This window comes from Polyodon spathula, chromosome 16 (assembly GCF_017654505.1).
Source record: "Polyodon spathula isolate WHYD16114869_AA chromosome 16, ASM1765450v1, whole genome shotgun sequence".
In the NCBI taxonomy this organism is placed as follows: Eukaryota; Metazoa; Chordata; class Actinopteri; order Acipenseriformes; family Polyodontidae; genus Polyodon; species Polyodon spathula.
In genome coordinates, this window is record NC_054549.1 from 22,408,562 (window position 1) to 22,429,842 (window position 21,281).

General features: G+C 41.3%; 3 protein-coding genes and 1 long non-coding RNA gene across 4 annotated transcripts; all 4 read left to right on the forward strand.

The window, feature by feature from the left end:
• Positions 1-1,060: 1,060 nt before the first annotated feature.
• Positions 1,061-7,681, forward strand: si:dkey-16n15.6 (organic solute transporter subunit alpha). The gene is made up of 7 exons (XM_041274956.1): positions 1,061-1,378; positions 2,147-2,298; positions 3,113-3,186; positions 3,860-4,015; positions 4,673-4,784; positions 6,252-6,504; positions 6,821-7,681. Exons 1-7 carry the CDS (start codon positions 1,312-1,314, stop codon positions 7,264-7,266), a joined length of 1,260 nt encoding a protein of 419 aa, XP_041130890.1. The 5' UTR covers positions 1,061-1,311; the 3' UTR covers positions 7,267-7,681.
• A 2,784-nt stretch (positions 7,682-10,465) lies between these two features.
• Positions 10,466-11,778, forward strand: LOC121328983 (gastrula zinc finger protein XlCGF49.1-like). The gene is made up of 2 exons (XM_041274143.1): positions 10,466-10,521; positions 11,127-11,778. Exons 1-2 carry the CDS (start codon positions 10,466-10,468, stop codon positions 11,776-11,778), a joined length of 708 nt encoding a protein of 235 aa, XP_041130077.1.
• A 591-nt stretch (positions 11,779-12,369) lies between these two features.
• LOC121329139 lies at positions 12,370-15,719 on the forward strand. Its single transcript, XR_005951741.1, has 3 exons — positions 12,370-12,768; positions 15,003-15,067; positions 15,640-15,719. It is a non-coding gene; the product is annotated as an uncharacterized LOC121329139 (long non-coding RNA).
• A 571-nt stretch (positions 15,720-16,290) lies between these two features.
• Positions 16,291-19,094, forward strand: wdr13 (WD repeat domain 13). The gene is given in 8 exon segments (XM_041274520.1): positions 16,291-16,329; positions 16,332-16,398; positions 16,504-16,634; positions 16,792-17,099; positions 17,507-17,687; positions 17,836-17,977; positions 18,058-18,176; positions 18,355-19,094. Coding segments are annotated over 8 exon segments (1,167 nt in total). The 5' UTR covers positions 16,291-16,295; the 3' UTR covers positions 18,540-19,094.
• Positions 19,095-21,281: the final 2,187 nt, after the last annotated feature.

Consider the following 21,281-nt stretch of genomic DNA (forward strand, 5'->3'; position numbering starts at 1 on the left):
ATTTTCTGATGTTAAATGGATACGCTACCACATTCTGACGAGGTACCACTTTCTGAATATACACAGGTACACAATCTATTTATTTATCTATTTATTCTTATTCATATTATTAATTTTACATTTCAAACTAACATTTAAATACAAAGTAAACAGTGACATGGTCAATATATTCATACAGTTTTGAGTGAGTATTCAAAATTCTGAAATCTGCATATCTATCTAGCTGTGTATTTATGTATCTGAGGACTCTCCTATCCACATAATAAGCATTTTGTCTAAATAAAATGTATTAAGAAAATATACCATTTTGAAGTTTCATCATAATTGGATCAGCAGATCCTAGGTCAGATATGTTTGGGGGCGAGAAGAGGATGTTTGACCTATCAAGGTCCGTCTGTTCCATCACATAATGTTTCCAGACTAGCTTAGTCTAATTTAATAGGACAGAATCTAATTGTTTTTTAAATGCAGTGTTTTTGATAATTCCCCTGATAGGCTATCCCATGTATCTATACCTGTAAAAAAATACTTGCTACCTTCTGTTCTACTTAATTTATTTGTCTGCTCTCTGTGCTAAATCTGAATTAGTGTCTTGGGTTGGTGCTAGGGTTATGGTTAGGATTACCAAACCATTTAAGGTTTTGTAAACTTTAATTTAATGTCTTCTTTTACATATTTTTTCAGGACTTGAAACTGGTTCCAGGAGACCTAGTTTGAGGCAACGTTGCTGTATCAAACATCCAGTCTCCCTGGGTGTGCCTTAAACTGAGAGAACATGAAGCCACTTTGTGGCTTGAAACTTAATTTCAGGAGACTAGGTTTCAGCCACTTTTTCAAGGCCTGAAACCTAGTCTCCTGAAACCAAGTTCCAAGCAACAAAGTGGCTTCGTGTTCCCTCAGTAATAAAATCTGTCCCTTTAAGAGTGGTGCTGAGAGACTGGACTTAGCCCTTGTTACCTGTATTTTACCTGGAGACAAAGTGAATCATTTATAGAAGAGCTGGAGGAGGTAACATCCTACAGACAGAATAGAGGAACTGCCATTGTGCTAGGGAAAGAAAGTCTCTCTCTCTCTCTCTGAGACAAATCACTCAATTAGACACAGGTATGCAACCCTCTTAATGTATTGATTAAAAGAAAGAGGTGAGTTTTCATATATCAAAGCCCTTTTACTATACCTTCCGGGAACTGGTGACAGCAAGTACATGAGTAAATGTCGGAGATCAGCGAAGTCATTGTGCTTTTTGTCTGTGTGGAAGGAGGTGGCTATAGGCGGATCCAGCACACGCAGGGTTAAGTACACGAGCCTGAGATGATGAGGAAAGACAACTGTTCCCTTAAAGGAGCCGAGATTCCTCTGTCTTCTGAGTTCTTTCAAGGTACGTGAACTCTGGACTAGAAGGGAATTGGAATATTGGGGTTCCCAAAGTGGGAGAGGCCGTGCAATAATATATTCTGACCTCTATGTCATTCTGTTTTTATGACATAGATAGCATCCTTAATGGTATCAAAACCATTCAATGTAACTTTGCCTTTATGTATGTATGTAATAGTGTAAAATCCATTTACTATAAAAAGATAACGTCTGTTCTGTTGTTATATACTGTGTATTGCATTGAATTGTATAGTATTGAGTTGTATTGTGTTATATTGAGTTGAGTTGAGTTGTATTGAGTTATATTGTATTATATTGAGTTGAGTTGTATTGTATTATATTGAGTTGTATTGTGTTATATTGAGCTGAGTTGCATTGTGTTATATTGAGTTGTATTGAGTTGTACTGTATTATATTGAGTTGAGTTGTATTGTAGTATATTGAGTTGAGTCATATTGTATTATATTGAGTTGAGTTGTATTGTATTATATTGAGTTGAGTTGTATTATATTGAGTTGTACTGTATTATATTGAGCTGAGTTGCATTGTGTTATACTGAGTTGTATTGTATTGAATTGTACTGTATTATATTGAGTTGAGTTGTATTATATTGAGTTGTACTGTATTATATTGAGTTGAGTTGTATTATATTGAGTTGTACTGTATTATATTGAGTTGAGTTGTGTTGTATTATATTGAGTTGTACTGTATTATATTGAGTTGTACTGTATTATATTGAGTTGTATTGTATTGAGTTGTGGTTGTATTGTAGCAATCAAGCAGCAGCTGTGGCTCTTTCTGATTCCTGTGGCTCTCATTCTCATCCTGCTCGCCGTGTTCCTCGAGGAGATGGGATTCTTCTTCAGGAACAGCCACTCCTCCAAGCGGCGCAGACTGTATCTGTGGATCCTGGGCATCTACCCGGTCAGTGCTCCCTGTGGCTCCTGTGCCCTATTCCCTGCACCCTAGTCTTTACTCCATATACGCTACAAACTACCCTACACCCTTCTCACTACACCCTAACCCAACCTACTCCCTACTCTTTACAGCCTATCCATTACACCCTACCCCCTTCTCCCTACTCTATCCCAGCCAATGTATTCCCCAAACTGTACCCTATCCCCGTCCAGGGACCTTCTATACCAAACTCCAGATTCCCTGCTCTTGTCCATTTGCCCTTTCCCTTGCCCTACTCCCTACTTCCCACAGTAACACTTAAACCAAAAATGCAAAAAAGAAAAACCCCAAAAAACCCAACATTTTAAATATTATTCTAAGTATACTGAGCATCAAAAGAAGCTCATCACTATTATAACACATGTATTTTTGAAAAAATAAAACAGGTATATAAATGATGGATATTGACACAATGTTTTTAGTTTCTTTTTAATCAATCATTCATCCTTGACCAGGACACTCTTGAGTGACTGACTGAAGCACACGCACTTAATCACCTAATTAGTGAGACGGTTGATTGGGCGCTGGATACGGAGTGATTTCAGCTATTGAATTGCAAGCTTGAATAAAAGCAATAAAGAAAATCACAGAACAAAAAAACAACATGCCACGTCTGTCAAGAGAGCAGCGCCTTCGTGCAATCGGCATGTTGGAGGCTGGACTAGGGCAGCGTGCTGTGGCTCTCCGTCTCAGCATTCACATAGTTACCGTTCAACTCAGAACACGTCTAGCAGGCAGGTTTTTGCCCTGGAATCTCTATTAACTCCTATTTATGTTTCAGGTGTTTGGTCTGAGTTCTCTCATTGGAATGTTTGTTCCCCGGTCCACTTCACTTTGCAACTTCATCGCCTCTCTGTGAGTGATCTGACGTTATTATTAGAATGTACTAAAGGGGTACCACTGATTTGTGACCCATGGTGACCTGCTCCAACAATCTGTCATTACCCGTGCAATAAATAATGCAGGTAAAGCTGCGGTGGGTACAAAGAGAGATTTGATTGATAATATCTCGGTGGGATCTCCATTAAACAGTGGGGGGTACAGGCCAATTTGTTATTACTCTTAATCGGGCTTCCAAGTATTGAACAACTGCTTCTCAATAATGCATGACCTTTCTCCGATAAAGCCTCTGAAAACGCATCAAGTTTACACATTAACGTAAAGCTCTGTACCGCTCACATTATAATCAAATACACTTCATTTTTCGAGGCTGATACACACGGATGAATATACTCCTAAGAATTTGTCCAAGCAACGAAATTATTAAATATGCAGTCATTTACACAACTAACGTGGTAAACAGAATATTACCATAAGCATTTTCGATCAACAGTGATTTACTTTAATCAATAGATAAGTGGTTCTCTCTGTGCCTGGTAAAGCAATTGAATATTTAAGTTAATTATTTAAATAAAGCCTACATGATCTACAAAGCAAATGATCAATAGCGTTATGATTATCGATTATTCTCTCTCTCTCTCTCTCTCTCTCTCTCTCTCTCTCTCTCTCTCTCTCTCTCTCTCTCTAGCTACCACTCCATCACACTGTGGAAGTTCTTGGGGCTCGTCACAGATTTCTTCGGCGGGAAAGTGCGGATGCTGCAGAAGTTAAAAGGAGAGCAAGTCTCTCCAAATCCATTTCCCTGCTGCTGCTGTTGCTGCCTGCCCCTCATAGCCATCAACCGGTAAATCCACACCGTCAGAGCGGCTGTTACTCTCCTCCTGCCGCAATGTATTCCGCTACATATGCCTACAATCATTTCCGCTGTTTCCGACGGTTTTTTTCTAAATGAAATAAAATACAATGCATGGGGTTTATTTTAATAGATGCTGTTCATCAGCAAATCGTTCTTGATACATTTTGTAGCCTTCAGAAAAAAATAAAGCCACTTTGCGACAAACGCTTGATGAATATAGTCAAGCGTGTGATATTTCTGATGGGGTCTATGACAATTTATCACCAACAATTCATCACCAGCGACGATTCATCACGGAGGGTACATTATCATATCACAGCTGTTTAAAACGCTACAGTGAAAATTACCGGTGCAGCGCTTGTAACTCTAACCCTAACCCTGCCCCTATTCGGTGAGTTATTGTCCGTGATGAATTGTCGCTGTTGATGAAAAGTGCGTGACAAATTGACGGGATACCATTCTGGGGGTGCCTTAAAAATATTTATTAATATATTCTAAATGAATCTCCGTTTAATTTCAAATATAAAGGCATATTTGGAACGTCCGAATTATATATGTTCACTTTCATGTGTGGTAGCTCTTGAGGTGTTCTCACTGGCGGCCCCTGCTGGTGGTTTTTAGAATGGCTTTCTCTCTGTCCCGCAGGACCAGTGTTCGGTGGATGACGGCCGCTGTTTTTCAGCTCTCCGTGGTCCGAACGGTCCTGTTCTTTGTAATCCTGGTTCTGTGGACGGATGAGCAGTACGACTATGGAGACGTGAGTGCATTCGAGTACCCGCCCAGGGGATATAGCGGCGTCGCTTACATTTATCTGGAAAACCTCTTAATTCGGTAAAACTTGGTATTACCCCATACGTCGAAACTATGCATTTAAAATATATTAATATAAATATATGTTAGGGTTATTTATATAATGAGTAGACTGTAGGTAAAATATATAGTTCTGAAAATATCTTGATAAGAGGACTATTTGAAACTACTATGAAATTGGTCCTTTATATATCCATAGGAGAATATATATATAGGTATATATATATATGTATATATAGATATATATATATAATATATATGGTGCATAATATGTTCATTTTAAAAAATACAAATAAAAAATATGTTCATTTTAAAAAACACAAATAAAAATAATTTTATAATTTTTCCATATATATAGCATATATATATAATATAAAAGAATAACGTTGAATACAACACTATCGAAAGTAAAATAGACTTATTTGCATATAAGGTGTAAAGAAAGGTTATTTATCATCTTAAGGTCAGTTCTGCTCCAGATGAGCCGCTCAGAGCGCTCCTGAGCATTTCCCATCCGTGATCAGAGGGAGCGAACGGAATGCGCCCCCTGCAGGAAACAAGTGGAGATGACAGACAGCATTGACAAATACGTTTGTCAAGAGCGATGAACTTAACTTAAGAAGCTATGTACTATTTGGCTAAATAAGGCAAGGCATGGCAAACATTGTTGTTTTCGAATTTGTATCATTTACTTTCATTGTTAAAACATGTAGAGCTGTTTTACAGTTATTAATGTAGTATTAGGCTTCTAATGTCGGTATTAAACACAGATATGAGGTTCAGTCCAAACAGAGCGCCGAACTCAGTGAAGTACAGCAGGGGACAGTAACTTCACACAGGGCCATTTCATCTACCGACACCCCAGAAACACAAACAAGCAAATAATTATTATTCTCCAGTTTTAAATGTGGCTCAGCGCTCTCGCACAGCGGAGCGTCAAGTCAATTAAATGAGCTCAGCGTGCTTTCTGAGCGCTCTCACTCTGAGCCGCTCACTTACTTAAAGCGCCCAGTTTGTCGCGATCTCGGTTCCCGCAAGCAGGCGCATCACACAGGCCGAGGCAATCCACACACAGGCGCAGGGAGCTCTCGCACTAAAGCATAGCGCCATACCCGATACCGCTCTACAAATAGCGCGTATAGTGGGTTTAAGACATCACCTACAAGTGTCTTTTAGTGTTTCTGTTGGTGGCGCTGAGAAAGACTTCTATTGGAAACGTTTGCAATTGAATTTATTAAGTTTCTTTTAATATTTCCACTTTAAAAAAAAAAAAAAAAAAATATATATATATATTTATATATATATATATATATATAATAGTAATAATTTTATGTCGTGTAAAATATATGTCGTATTTTTCCAGGTATATTGCAGAGGATCAGTAAGACGTATCTCTCTATCTCTCTCTCCTCAGGTCGGCTACAAGAACCCCAACGTCTATGTGAATGCTCTAATCGGGGTGTCGACGCTGCTCTCCTTCTATGGGTACCTGCTGTTCTACAAGGCTACCCGCCGTGCGCTCAGTGGCTATGGTCTTCGAGGGAAGTTTGTCTGCATCGTGTTGATCTTGTTCTTGTGCGGGCTGCAAAGCGGAATACTAGAGACGATAGGAGCTTTTAAAGTGGTTCCCTGCACGCCGCCATTCTCCAGACTCATGCGATCACAATGTATGTATATATTGATGTGTAATCATGTATTCTACCTTTTTAAGTACCTAAAATATCCTTTTCTTTTTTTGTTTTATTATATATATATATATATATATATATATATATATATATATATAAAAATATACAACTATATATATATATATATATATATTATATATATATATATATATATATATATATATATATATATATATATATATATATAGTTTATAGTTTATAGGAATGGATTAGACAGGCTGCATTGTATAACCCTATGTTTTCTGTTGGTATTACTGTGTTCATTTTCTAACCCCGTTTTCTGTTCTGTGCACAGTGATCTATCACTACTCGGTAACCGTGGAGATGTTCTGCATTGGCCTCTTCGCTCGACAGTGCTTTCGTAAGATCGAGCCCGACCCAGAAAGAGGGGAACAGCCAACTGGGCTGCAGAAGGATGCGGGCGTCCAAACAGAAGAGGAGGTGGAACCAGGCGGGAGGGGCCTGGAGATCTCAGAGGAGCCCTGGGCTGGGGCCACTAACACTGGTTACCACAGCGACAGCGAGGACAGCCTCTGTCGCATTGAGCACGCCCCCCTGGACAAGTTCGACTTCTCTCCCTACCCCCAACTGGCTTCAAGGGCTCCCAGGAGCCCTTGTGAAGTGGTACAAGAGGGTAGGAGCCCCGGAAATTCATCAGGGTCCCCTGACGTGCGGTTGGAGACAGTTTTGGTTAAAGCACAGATTAACTATAGCAGCACAAATGAAGTAACTGTGGTCTAGATGGCTGCTTTTCACCCTGTGCTTGCTGTCACGGCATTGAAAAGTCCTGGGTAGAATATAATGGGTCAGTAATAACAAGACTTTGGTTCTTATCACACTCTAAGTAATATCACTCAAGTATTTTTTCCCCCCATCCAATTAGAAGACTACCCTTTAAGTAAGTTGCTGTATTGAATGGCTTTGAATATAAAAGCATGTGTAAGGAAACTAAACCAGGTATGTGTTCCTGTGGGAAGGCACACCCACAACACAGATTTAAGCTGAATTTAACAAGTTTCCTTTATTGATTCCAATAATCACACTTTTACATCTTAATCATAATCATTAGACACAACAGCCACTAGTTGAAAATGAAGCAGTAATTAGTGAATCAATCAATCTATCTATTTTATATAGCGCCTTTCATAGTGGAACACCATCACAAAATGCTTTACAAGATGCAGTAAATACAAGAAGATCCATAATACTTCAAATACAGAGAAATGCATAATACATGATATACAGTGGAAAGTGCAGAATACATGACAGTAACAATAGGTGAAATAGTAGCAGCAGCTAATAACAGATATCAGGCTTAAGGAGCATGGAGAGCAAGAGAGAACAGAAGCAAAAGATTAGTGACCTAATCTCTGGGAGGGCAACGCGATTTCACTGTTGCATAACCACTAATCAAATTGCAAGGAGTATTTACATTCTCTCTATAGATCTGGAAAGCTGCTTACTATATTGTGAGAACAGTTGCAGGTTAACATTATTTAGCATAAGTTATTGTTATGGGAGACTGGTATATAAAGCTACTAATAATACCCTGTTCACACGATCATCACAATTTGAAGACGTGGCTATGAATGGGGCAGTCGTGTGGTTTAAATGTTCATTCGTTAGGTAATGTGGATAGCTTATAGAATAATACGGGCAACGGTACATACCAAAGCGTTTTATTATTATTATTATTATTTTAATTGAAGCAGGAAAGCAGGAAGCAATCTCCAAATACACACTCAACATACCTATGAAATATCAGCTCCCATGGTAGTCTGATAATAGACACACGCATGCATGGCGTACATATTGACTTCAGAAAAGAGTTTAATAGCAAATGAATGAAATGCTTATTTATGCCACTCAAAATGTTGCCAAATGCTGTATATTGAAATAAAGACGGTTTTGTGTTTTAGACATTTACGAGAGCCGTGCCTCCTTGCATTCTATTGATAAATTCCGTTTTGACTGAATATTATTAATGATTTATTTTTTTAAACAGAAATATATAATTTATTTCCAAACATCGGGTCCTGTTTTAGAGATTATTAATGACACGGGTATTGTAAACAGTTTTCACCTTAGTATACTTATAACAAACATTTACAGAAAATATACGTAATATATTTTGTTTCTGTAGCTAATTTTAAGTAATAAATAATGCACCGCTAATGAGAATTATAAATGTCTGCCGACTAACGTGAGTGTACGTGTTAGGGGGTGGGGAATATTTCTTGCCAGGGCAAAAATTCTCACGCGTGATTGGCTGCATTGAGCAACAGATGGCCAGCTGGTTGGCTGGATCATCTATCAGCTGTCGATGATTGGACTATCATTTGTCAGATTCTGACGAGGGCGTGGCGATAGCGGAATGCACAGTTGAAGAAACTGTAGTCCTTGTCCACCATTTTGGCTCCAGTTACAAGCATTTATTATACGGTTTTAACTCTATGGAAGAGCCAAAATAGCGCTAGTTGCCTAGCCAACGCGACTATGGAAGGAGGAAGTTATCTTTCCCCCCCTTGCAGTGTAGCGGTACGAGTCAGGTTTTTATTATTATTATTATTATTATTATTATTATTATTATTATTATTATTATTATTTCATTAAGATATAGAATAGAAAAACACAGGCACTGGCTGTAGTTATATTAGACGGACAACATCGCAGCTAAATTTATAATATATATATATATATATAAATAGATATATATATATATATATATATATATTATATATAATATATATTATATATATAAACAACTGCCTCTGAAGTTAATTGTGCAGATTAATCATTGTAGCACGACATTGAGGTAAGGTAAGTAATATACGCGTCGGACAAAATCGCTTTTGTGTTCAAGTTTTTGATTAAGGATTGGCACCACAGCGAGAAAGAAGTATTTTACGCTTCGTCGTCATCTGCTGTATGACATCGGCTTGGTGATCAGTTCAAATTGTACTGCCAGTAGTAAGAAAGCCCAAAATACTGCAGTCGCTACTAATTTATAGTTGGCAAAATAAATACATAATAATAATAATAATAATAATAATAATAATAATAATAATAATAAATCAGTAACTTGACCAGAGTGAAATATGACAAAATCCAGGAATGGAAATAAGGCTCCCACTGCTTAGCAATGTGATCCATTCATGGTTTTACTATGAGTTTAATAAGACACACCTGAGCTTGTACACAGAGTGGCTAATCAAGCTGGAGTAAATCCTGGAATGGGTGAAACTGCTGAGCAATATGAGTCTTCTTTATATCCCAGATATTCCTAAAACGAATAGATTTGATGTTGTTTATTAGATTAACTATGATATATAAAACATTGGCTTTCCAGGTTGCTGTATCAGACCCCAAGTCTCTCCTGGTGTGCCGCGCAGTGGCCTGAAACCTTGTCTCCTGAAACCAAGTTCCAAGCCGCAAAGTGGCTCTGTGTTCCCTCAGCATTAGCACAAGAGTTTGAGGGGATTCTTGTAAGGAAGTGGTTTACTGACAGATCTCCTGTATTAGTAATATGTTTTAGCCTCCCTGGGTTAGAAACGAGGTCCCATGCAGTAAAAACATACCACACCACACCAGTTTCATCTATATAGCGGCCTCTCATCTGCAAGCATCTCAGGACACTACAGAAATGTAAAACATAGAAAGAACTCTGAACGGCCCGCTAGTGAAAGGCCATTCCAAAAAAAAAAGTGACAGCTGTGTGTGAGTATTTTGGCTGCAGGATTTTTGAACTGGCTGCAGTCTGCTTAATGAGGCATCTGTAAGGCAGGCAATGAAGGAGAATAATCCATCCTTGAGGGTCGACCAGGGGGCGTGTAGCAGATGGAAGTGACATCACATCTAGACTAGCTGTTCTGCTTAATCAAGCTTTTATATATATAATAAAGACTGTTGGATTGAGGGGTACAGGATTACGCTGTGTAAGATGCAAGCTGCCCTTCACCCTCTCAAGGTCAGGTCGCCAGTGCAGCCCACGCTTTGGTAGCCTCTTTGATTCCTCAGAAGGTAAAATGTTACAGACCCGGCTCAGTGTCACTGCAGGCTCGAGCTGAAGTGTTTGTCTACTTGAGTCTATTGAGAGTTATCCTGAAAATCCTGAGCAGTTTTATATGCCGTACAGCAGTGGGCCCCAGCAATGATTCAGACAATCATTTTTGTATTTAGTTAAATACGGGGTTGTGCTTTTGAATATTTACCATTCTCCTGTGTGTCTCCTCTGAAGGCCAGGCGATCCACCCCTCTTTATTCTGCTGCAGTGCCGGTGGGGGCCTACTGCTAACCTGCACAGTTTACAAAAAACAAAAAACAAAACAAACCTTTCTTTCCCTCGAAAAAGCTCCAGGAAATGATTCAGACTGTAAAAAGAAAGACAAGCGATGGCACAACCCAGACCCACAACAACATCACCTACAGGAGCACACCCCAACTACGTCCCCAGGGCAAGAACAACCTCAGCTAAAAAGCAGGAAGGCGGTAATATTACCAAACACTGGGACTAGCAGCTGTGATGCTGACGCCACAAGTAGCGCTGCAGTGGGCACTAACGATAAACACACCACAGTTGACCCAAATGTGACCGTTGGCAGCAACTCAACAACATCGGCTCCAGCGGTCAAACCTCGAGCCTTGTACAGCTTCACCCACTGCGGAAAAACCTTTGCCCGCCCCGTGACTCTAAAGAAACACCAGCGCGTGCATTGCCCCAAGATGCTGTACCGCTGCCCCGAATGTGACAAGAGTTTCGTCTGGCCGGACAACCTGAAGCAGCACCTCCGGATCCACGAGGGGGTGCTCCTGTTCCCCTGCCACGACTGCGACAGAACCTTCTGCAACTCAGGGAACCTAGCCAAGCACCGCAGGACCCACGCCAGAGAGGCGAGATACCCCTGCTCGGAGTGCGGCCGGCGCTTCAGCTGGCTGGAGAACCTCAAAGCCCACTGGAGGGTCCACACCGGGGAGCTGCCTTACTGGTGCCTCCAGTGCGGGAGCAGCTTCAGCCAGCTGGGGACCCTGAGGAACCACCAGAGGGCAAGGCATTTCGACTCTGCCCCGTTTCGGTGCGAGGTCTGCGGGAAGGTTTTCAAGCTGTCCGGGAGCCTGATCAAACACCAGCGGGTTCACTCTGAGGAGAGCCCCTATGGGTGCCAGGAGTGTGGGGCCAGGTTCAAACGGGTGGAGAATCTGTATCGACACCAGTGCTCACACGCCAGGGGGAAGGAGAAGGGCATGGAGGGGTGAGGAGCGCTGGGGAGAGTTGTGCAGAACTTTACTGTTTAGGTCATTTGATTGCTTGCAATATTTGTGTACAGTTCTGGCCAAAAGCTTTTCATTACCCTATAGAAAGAACCAATTTTGCTGCATTAAAGGTGAATACATGATGTTAATAAAAGATCTAAATGATGTTTTTGTGTTTTTTTTTTTTTTTTTTTTTTTGAAATGATGTCGCAATCCTAAATTTCTAGCTGATGCAAAACCTTTGGCCAGAGCAGTGTACAGTATTGTTTTCAATAACCTCCAAATTTCTAAGTCGTTTATTTCTGCTTGGTAAAATAAAATGTCTTTGCAAGGACATATGATGCACATATTTCATGTTTATATTATTATAGCTAAGATGTACTTTTGTCTCATGCTTTTCTGTGTATGTGTTGTTTTTGTAAAAATAAATAAATAAATAAACGGCAAAGGGCATTTGACGTATTTAGTAGACCACAAAAGACGTAACCTAACACAAAATTAGGCGCCCCACAGAACCAGTGGCCGGTACGTGTACTCTCCTGCGCTTTGGAAGAGAGAACATGCCTACAAGATGGCGAACTGCAAAAAAAATCCCTTACCGTAAAAACACAGTTACATGCACAGCTTTATGTAGCGGTGGGGGTTATACTAGAAATATCGATGTACGCTGGCTATAGGACTATCAAGGCGTGTATTATAGTCGGATACTGTTACTAATGGCTTTATGTTCTACCACAATGATCCGTGTATAGCCAGGTATATGTATGCGCTTGCTTTTGTGACTATACGGTACTCTCCTGCCCGCTGTCGTCTCCAGATCTGGAAGTGCTGGTTTTGAGCAGCTGGAGGAGGGGAGCAGGGTAATCTATACACAGATCTATAACAGTGATGTTCGTGTCATTGTTTGTGTAACACTTAGTGCAATAACAATATTACCAAATACACGTTTTGTTAAACAGTAGGAGAGCGGCAGAGACGGTGCAAAGAGACATGGTAAGGAGGTTCCTGACTGCGTTTTTTTTTTTTTTTTTTTTTAAATATGTATATACGCATTGATCGAGACCAGAAAGATACTATGGTTGTCTTGTGTTGAAAATATATGAGTACGAGTCTGAATCGAGGTAGTTGCCACTGATAGCTGTTTGCTTGCAAGTATTGTCGTTTAAGCCTGGTGTAGAGCGAGGAAGGGTACGGTTTAATCTACACAGTTTCGGTTTATTTTTTATTTTAGTGGCAGATTCTTATGTCGGCATGCAGTACAATTCTGCTGTAGCAAATTGCAATTGCCACGATTATCAATAAAAAATGTTTAATATATATATATATATAAGGCACATTATATATATATCTATATCTATATATATATATATATATATATATAGATATATATGAGAGTTATGTTGTTTCAGTGGATTGCTGTATCTAGGCTACTCGACCATCGTCTTTCCTTCTCAAGTACGGCAGGTGGCGTTGTGTATAATTTAATTATTTATGCAAACCGTCATAGTCGTCTAAAAATAAGTTACGCTTTCGTGTTGCAGTTAACATAGGGGAAAGTATTAATCTTGGCAAAGGGCTGGCAAAAAGACTTTATTTAACAAAAAATAATAATTATCATTTCAAACAGAGCCTCCTTACGTATTTTGGGACATTTACTTCCTGTGACTGCGGCAGCAACTGTTGTCAGGAGGGAGTATTATTGGCTGGAAAAAAAAATGTCACCCAATCAAGGCTCGGTCTGCGTGACAGGGCGGGGTTTTTTTTTTTTTTTTTTTTTTTTTTGTTGCTTTTTGTCCAATCAGCTGTTCGTAGACCCGCCCTTCACGTTCTAAGGATGCAAGAGCTTTAGGGTGCGTGCGTTCACGGAGATCATGCTGCGCATATTCTGTGCAGAATCGGAGCGCTTTAGCCAGTGATCTTGTAAGAATGATCTGCGTAAACGCACCCATTCGCTAAAGCGGTGCGATTCTGCACAGAATATGCGCAGAATGATCTCCGATCTCACCCTTAGTTGTAGTGAAGCAATCGGCGAGAGCCTCACAGTGCGTGTCGTTCATCCAATCAGCTGCGAGGTGCAACGGACAGAAAGACAGAGCTGTAAGAAACGTCAGCATTATTGTACGCGACAGTAAATTTTGTTTGTGTTTTAATATTTTCCCCCAATTCATTTGTGTCATTTACTTGTTTGTTCATCTGTTAAATGTCTGTAATATTAATCAAATCAAGGCGTAATATTAGTGTTTTTTGTTTGTTTGTTTATTTTTCAAATAAATACATTTGATCTGCTCCTGGGGAGCTCCTACAAGTTGATTTGAATAATCCATTATTTTCCGAACCCAGTCACATAGAAATGTTCCTCATAGCTTCAGTTACCGAGATTCATTATTACTGGGGAAATGTCATACAGTGCGATATGGATAACTGTAATACTATGTAAATGCACACAGTGATATGCATATTATCATATCATCTGACATTCCCATTGCAATTGTGCACTACAGTCATCAGTATTTAAATAAGTCTTCATCAACACTGTGTCAGAATGTCTCTTGTATGAACAAGACATGGTCTCCCCTAATAATGAATAAATCAATGAAAGATAAAAAAAATATATATATATATATATATATATATATATATATATATATATATATATATTTATACAGTCAATGACATGCTCACGTCATTGAAAATCAGTCTTTGGAAAAATATATTACTTAAATTATGGCTCTGATTTAAACAAAATTGCAACGAAATATTCTACAGCCTACAAAGTGTGTTGGTATCAGACAAAAATACATTGTTCTATAAATTGACGTTTTTGCTTTGTTACATTTATTGTTAATAACAGTCGTGTGATAGGGGTCTTATTAAGTTTCCACAGCTGTATTAGGATAAGGTACAATGTGATCATGCGATTGGGCTGCTCAGATGAATGAGGGCTGTATTGCGATAAGGTACGATGTGATCATGTAATTGAGGTGTTCAGATGAAAGTGTGTGTGATGCGCACGTTTTATACAGGTCTTGAGAAACGCTTATTGGATTGTGAGGAAACTTGGTAATGACATTCCTCAGCACAGGTTATTGAAAGGATGAGAAACTGGGATGAGGTTTTCCGTACACATTATCCTTCCACTTCTTTCTTTCTGAAAACAAGACACTAATAACTATTATTTATTTATTTGTTTGTTTGTTTGTTTATTTTTTAATTTTTTTTTTTACCAGGTCAAAAACTTTCTTTGAGCTGCCAAACCCCAAGACAGAGCTGAAGAGAGACGCTTTTAGAAACGGTTATGTTCATTCATTCATTCATTCATCAATTGATTGGTTCATTCTTTAATTTATTCATTCATCATTTATTTATCATCACCCACGCTGATAATCCATTCACATGAGAGAAGATTAAAAAAATTGCAAGATAAATTCAAAGGACAAGGGTGTATGAGACGGGATTTGTCCCCACAGTTGACATCCAGAAATGAAATATTCACTATAGAACAGGTGCAAGGAAGCTCATTTGATGTCTGTACGTACACATTGCTATGTTAGTAAGTTTCCATTTTTTGATTCTAATATCTGAAAGTTATTCACACATAGCTTCAGCATTACCGTCAGACACAACAATGTAGCACCTAGTTAGAAAGAGAAATCAGATAGTGGTCGGGTACCTACTGTTCCGGGAGAAAGCTCTGGTCCGGAGAGGACCTGTCGTCAGGAGAGGATTCAGGGAGCTACAGTAGCCTATCCTCAAATGAGGACAAATGGCACTTAATGGGGTAAACCGGGCATGGTATCAGTTTGCTCTGTGTTTGGCATGAAGGTGCCCGCTCTAACTGCGGGTGTCGTCTGTTTTGTGTTTTAGGCTGGCACCCTAACGTCCTGAGGGGGTCTGTGATGGCCGCAGTTTGGCAGCAAGTGTTGGCAGTGGATGCGAGGTAAGAGACTGGCGCTATGAGCCCCTGAAAAAATAACATTACCGGCGTGCAGGCATGATCAACGTGAGGCCCAAACAGGATTAATAATCTGTTCTCCACCCCCCCCCCCCCCCTCCCCCTCCCCCCCAGCATGTACAACGCTTACCGCACCCCAGCGGCCCAGTCAGTTCAGGACTCAGTACCATGCCGGAGGCTGCCGCGACGGCGCAGTCGACTGCGCGGGAGAGCGGTCCACCCGAAGGCTCGGTGACAACTGTGGTGCAATGAGAATCCGCAGCCAGCTGCTAGCGCTGAGGTACGGCCCGCTGTCCGAGCAGAGCAGCTTCAGAGCAGCCTACTCCAACAGTGTGCGCAGCTCCAGGAACACGCTGGACCGCATGGAGGTGAGGGAGGGGACTGTGTCTCCTGTATTGTAGTACTGTGTGTGAGAGTGTGTCTGTGTTATAGTGCAGTATGTGTGTCTCCTGTATTATAGTGCTGTGTGTTTGTGTGTGAGAGTGTGTGACTCCTGTATTATAGTGCTGTGGGTGAGAGTGTGCGTCTCTGTATTCTCATGCTCTCTGTGCCCCTCAGGATTTTGAGGATGACCCCCGCTCTCAGGGGGCCCGAGGTCACAGGCGCTCCGTCAGTCGGGGGTCCTACCAGCTACAGGCCCAGATCAACAGAGCGGCATACGAGGAGAGCAGGTACAGAGAGAGAGAGAGAGAGACACGGGCTAGAGATTTCCTGTGTGTTGCGGGGGTCTGGGTGTTTGTGCTGTGGGGGCTGATTGCGCGTCACGCTCTTTGCAGACCCCCGGGCAGTTTGGTTCCCACCTCGGTGGCCGAGGCGAGCCGCGCGATGGCCGGAGACACGACTCTGAGTGAGAATTACGCCTTCGCAGGCATGTACCACGTCTTCGATCAGCACGTGGAGTCAGCAGGTAGGGCGACCTCCAGCTTCTACCCCATCTCTACCATCTCTCACCACTGCCTCTCCCCTCTCTCTCCCGTCATCCCCCTCGCTCCTCTCTCTCGCCTTTCTGCCATCTCTCACACCTGTCTCTCTCTCTCTCTCTCTTTCTCTTTCTCTCTCTCCAGTTCCACGGCTCCACTTTGCCAACGATGACAGGCTGCTCTTGGCGTGTTGCTCTCTGGACGGCACCCTGTCTGTGCTCTCCCTCTCCTCCTCGCCCCCGGCTGTGCGCCTCGTCTTGTCGGGTCACTCTGGCCCGGTCACCGACTTCGCCTGGTCGCTCAGCAACGATGTCATCGTGTCCACCTCGCTGGATGGGACCCTGCGGATCTGGAACACCGGGGACGGAAGATGCATCCGAGAGGTGGAAGATCCCGATGGCTCGGAGCTGCTGTGCTGCACCTTCCAGCCCATCAACAACAACCTGACTGTGGTGAGTGAGGACCAGACACACACCTCCTGTAACCCACTCTCTGTCCTCTCCCAGTCCATCAGCAACCTGGCTGTCGCTGCGTCACGAGTGTTTCCCCAAGGCTTTGAAATCCATTCTCTGACCTCTTCGTAGTAAAAGCGACATCATCGCTGCCCCTTCTTTTTTTAAGAAAGTCCTAAACAAGGATTTGAAATCCATGCAGTCGTTCAGCACTGGGAGTAAATTGGTAATATTCAAGGTGCCACTGCGTCCGGGGGATGGATTCGGAATTGAAATATTTTGCGTGTATTTAAAAGAGCAGACGGTTCGCTATTCAGGGACCGCTAGATATTCAGTGTCTCAACCCCAGTCGTTCTGTGTCAAGGCTCGTGACCATCTCTCCCTCTCCCTCTGTCCCCCTCTCTCAGGTTGGTAACAGTAAGCACAACCTCCACGTGGTGAACATCTCAACTGGTAAGAAGGTGAAGGGCGGCTCCAGTAAGCTGACGGGTCGCGTGCTGTCGCTCTCCTTTGACTCCCCAGGAAAGATCCTGTGGGCCGGAGATGACCGGGGCAGCATCTACTCCTTCCTCTTCGACATGGCTACTGGTGAGTCTGTGAGTCTGTGTGTGTGTGTGTGTCTCTTTTTCTCAATTCGACATCTGCTCATTCCTGAGGGAGTCTGCTTGGAGACTGCTTTGTGGGGTGTGTCTCTGGCTTTCTGTTTCATGCTGTCTGTGTCTCACTCCTCTCTCAGGGAAGCTGACAAAAGCCAAGCGATTGGTGGTGAACGAGGGCAGCCCTGTGACGAGCATCTCGGCCCGGTCCTGGATCAGCAGAGAGGCCAGAGACCCCTCCCTGCTTGTCAACGCCTGCGTGAACAAGCTGCTGCTGTACAGGTGAGACTCCGCTGTGTTGACAGAGTGGTTGCCGTTGCCGGTTGGTTGTGCAGATGTTATTTTGTGTTGTGTTGTTTCAGAGTGGTTGATAACGAGGGCACACTGCAGTTGAAGCAGAGCTACCTGATCCAGCACAGCTCTCAGCCCCTGCACAGCATCTTCTGCCCCCTCATGTCCTTCAGACAGGGAGCCTGCGTGGGTAAGAGACCAGAGACAGTGCAGCACTGACACGCTGAGACAGAAACACACAAACACATACACACAGAGAAAAACACAGCATACACATGCTGAGAGAGAAACACACACTGAGGAAAACACACACTGGGCACTGCATTCTCCATCTCTCCCCTCTCATACTCTCTCCCTCTACCTCGCAGTGACGGGCAGTGAGGACATGTGTGTGTACTTCTTGGATGTGGAGAGGAACACCAAAGCCATCGTGAACAAGCTGCAAGGTCACAGCGCGCCAGTGCTGGACGTGAGCTTCAACTGCGACGAGAGCCTGCTGGCATCCAGCGATGCCAAGGGCATGGTGATCGTGTGGAGGAGGGAGCAGAAATGATGGGGTGGGGGAGCGAGCAGGAAGCTGAAGTGAGGGACAGGAGGGTGGAGGGGGGTGCAGAAGTGAGGGGGTGGAAGGGGGTGCAGAAGTGAGGGGCAGGGGAACACTGGGGATAAACTATATAAAACACTACCAAAAACCTGGTAGAATTACAGCAGCCACCTAACATGTCTATATAAAGTAATCTAGCATCTTACACTGGCATTGCCTGCTGTACACTGGGCACTGCTGGTGGGACCGCTCTGTATAACACTAATATAAAACCTTGTGCAGAACTACAGCATCTACTCAACATGGTGGCTCTATAAAGATGTAAAGATTTAATCGAGTGTCTTACACTGGCATTGCCTGCTGCGAGCTTGATTTACAGTGTGGTCCAGCACAGCACAGCGAGGCTCTGCCCAGCACACAGCAGGCAATACCAGAGTAAGCCACTATACAATTAGAGAGAGAGAGAAAAAAAGAAATGATATAAAATCATGTGGAAATGAACTCACTCCATTTAAGACATTACTGTAAAGTCATTCTGAAATAAACCTTGATATCTGTACTGAAGTGTGTTGCTGGTGTCCGTTGTCTTTTCATTTGTTTTGGTGAACAGCGTTTGTATGTTCTGTCCGTATAGCGGTATGTGTTTATAGTCGCATGCATCAAGCACAGCACAAGAGGACATATTTAAAAGAGTCGCGTTTTCAGCTGGGCGATTTCACCGGAGCACAGGAGCGGTCAGGCAGTGTTGCCGGGTCCGCGGTTTTCCCGCGTAATTGGGCTATTTAAAAACACAGCCGGGGAAAATATTAAGGAGTCGCGGGTTGACAATGTAATTAGATTAGTGGTATAACTTTAAAAGATTGAAACTGTTTTCATGTTTAAAAGGTAGTTTGGGTTACAGTACCAGCAGTATAGTTCTTCAGTAAAGGGATCACGCTGTAATTCCGTTGCTGGTCTGGTATGAATGTTGATTTGTCCCTTCAGAGCTTCCGTACGCATTTGTAGGCAGTGACGGGTGGATGAGTTGTAGTGGGGCTTGTAGTTTTTATCAAATTTATACCAGATATCTTTTCTTAGGAAACCTTTTGAATTTTTTTTTTGTTTTAATGCATGTTAATAATAAGCTTGCTTTCAGTTAAAACAAATAATTGGGCTATTTTTAAAATGACTTTGGGCTATAGACCCTGCAGAAACTTTGTACTTTGTTCCATCCCATCTGTTCAGACAGCACTTACAAACCCTCACAACTCTTGATTATAATGGATTATGGCACCCAATTGTACCAGTATTTGCACTGAACTGCTACATACCTAGCTGTATTCTACTACTGCTCCCAATTCTAGCTATATCTCGTATGTGATTTTACTCTTATAGGTATCTGTATTCATTGTATTCATATATATATATATATATTTTTTTTTTTTTTTTATCTTACTGGAATTCCTTATGCTACTGAAAATTGCTCTACATAAGGAAACGTTCTTGCTATATTCAATACGAGAATTAGTTTAATTCGCTCAACTGTAATTATTTAACCTACATGTTTTTTCTTGACTGAAATTACTGTACTTTGTAACTGCTCCTATCACAGTGTGATATTGTGCAATGTGATTTTTGAAATGTGATATTTTGTAAGAACTGTACAGGGTCTGATAATATAATATTTTAATAATATTATTAATTATATAATATTAATTATGAGATGTAAAATGTCATTTTCCTATTCCAGGATAACATCCACTGAGACGTCCAAGGGGCTTTGGATAAAAGGTGTTTGCTAATTTACTAAATTATTAATAATAATAATAATAATAATAATAATATATAAACAAACAGTGAAATTACTCTGCAGAACAGATCCAGGTCCACTGACCACCATACAATGCATGATGGGTACAAACTGGGGACAGAGCATTCTAGAGACAGCGCAGTGCTGACGATGGGCTGACCCAGCAGAAATATTTTTTAAAGAGAGTACTCCTGCCTAAACAAAACATTGACACAACTCCTGCTGTAAGATATGGTCAAATTTCTGTGTTAAGCTCCTGAATGCTCCCCTCGACATCGCAAGTAAGAGCTGTTTTATTTTTGGGGGATTTTTTGTTTTTTATGATGGTGCTGAGAGAGAGAGAGAGAGAGAGAAGAGAGAGAGAGAGAAGAGAGAGAGAGAGAGAGAGAGAGAGGTTTAGCATCCCTCTATGGAATTAGCTAATTTTACTTTATACAGTCGAATGAAACCTGCTGAATAATGTTACCTTGTTAACATATTGAATTACACACCGCTTTGTAGTTTTCCCCATATACTTAACTATAAAAACTGACACAAATTTAAAAATGTGACATTTTGAAAACTAAATTGAAATACTACTGTTATTGCTTCCAGTAGATTTTTGCAAGATCATTTTTATTACATGATGTTAAATAAAATAAAAAAAAAATTATGTCTCAATCCTAAAATTCTAAGTGATGCCAAACTTTTGGTCCCAGCTGTAAAGTATTATAAATACAAATCAAAAAATCTGTTTTAAATAAATATCTTGATCTGCAAGTACCTGTGTGCATCATCTAGTACTGGCCAAAATACTAAATATAAGAACATTTACAAATGAGGCATTTTGCTGAAATTTAGTTCCATGTTAACAAAAAGTTAGTAGATATGACATGCATCTGTGTATCTATCATTAGACAGCCATTGGAGCTCATTTCATATGTATGTTGTACGTGTTTTTTGAGACTTGAAATTTTCCTGCT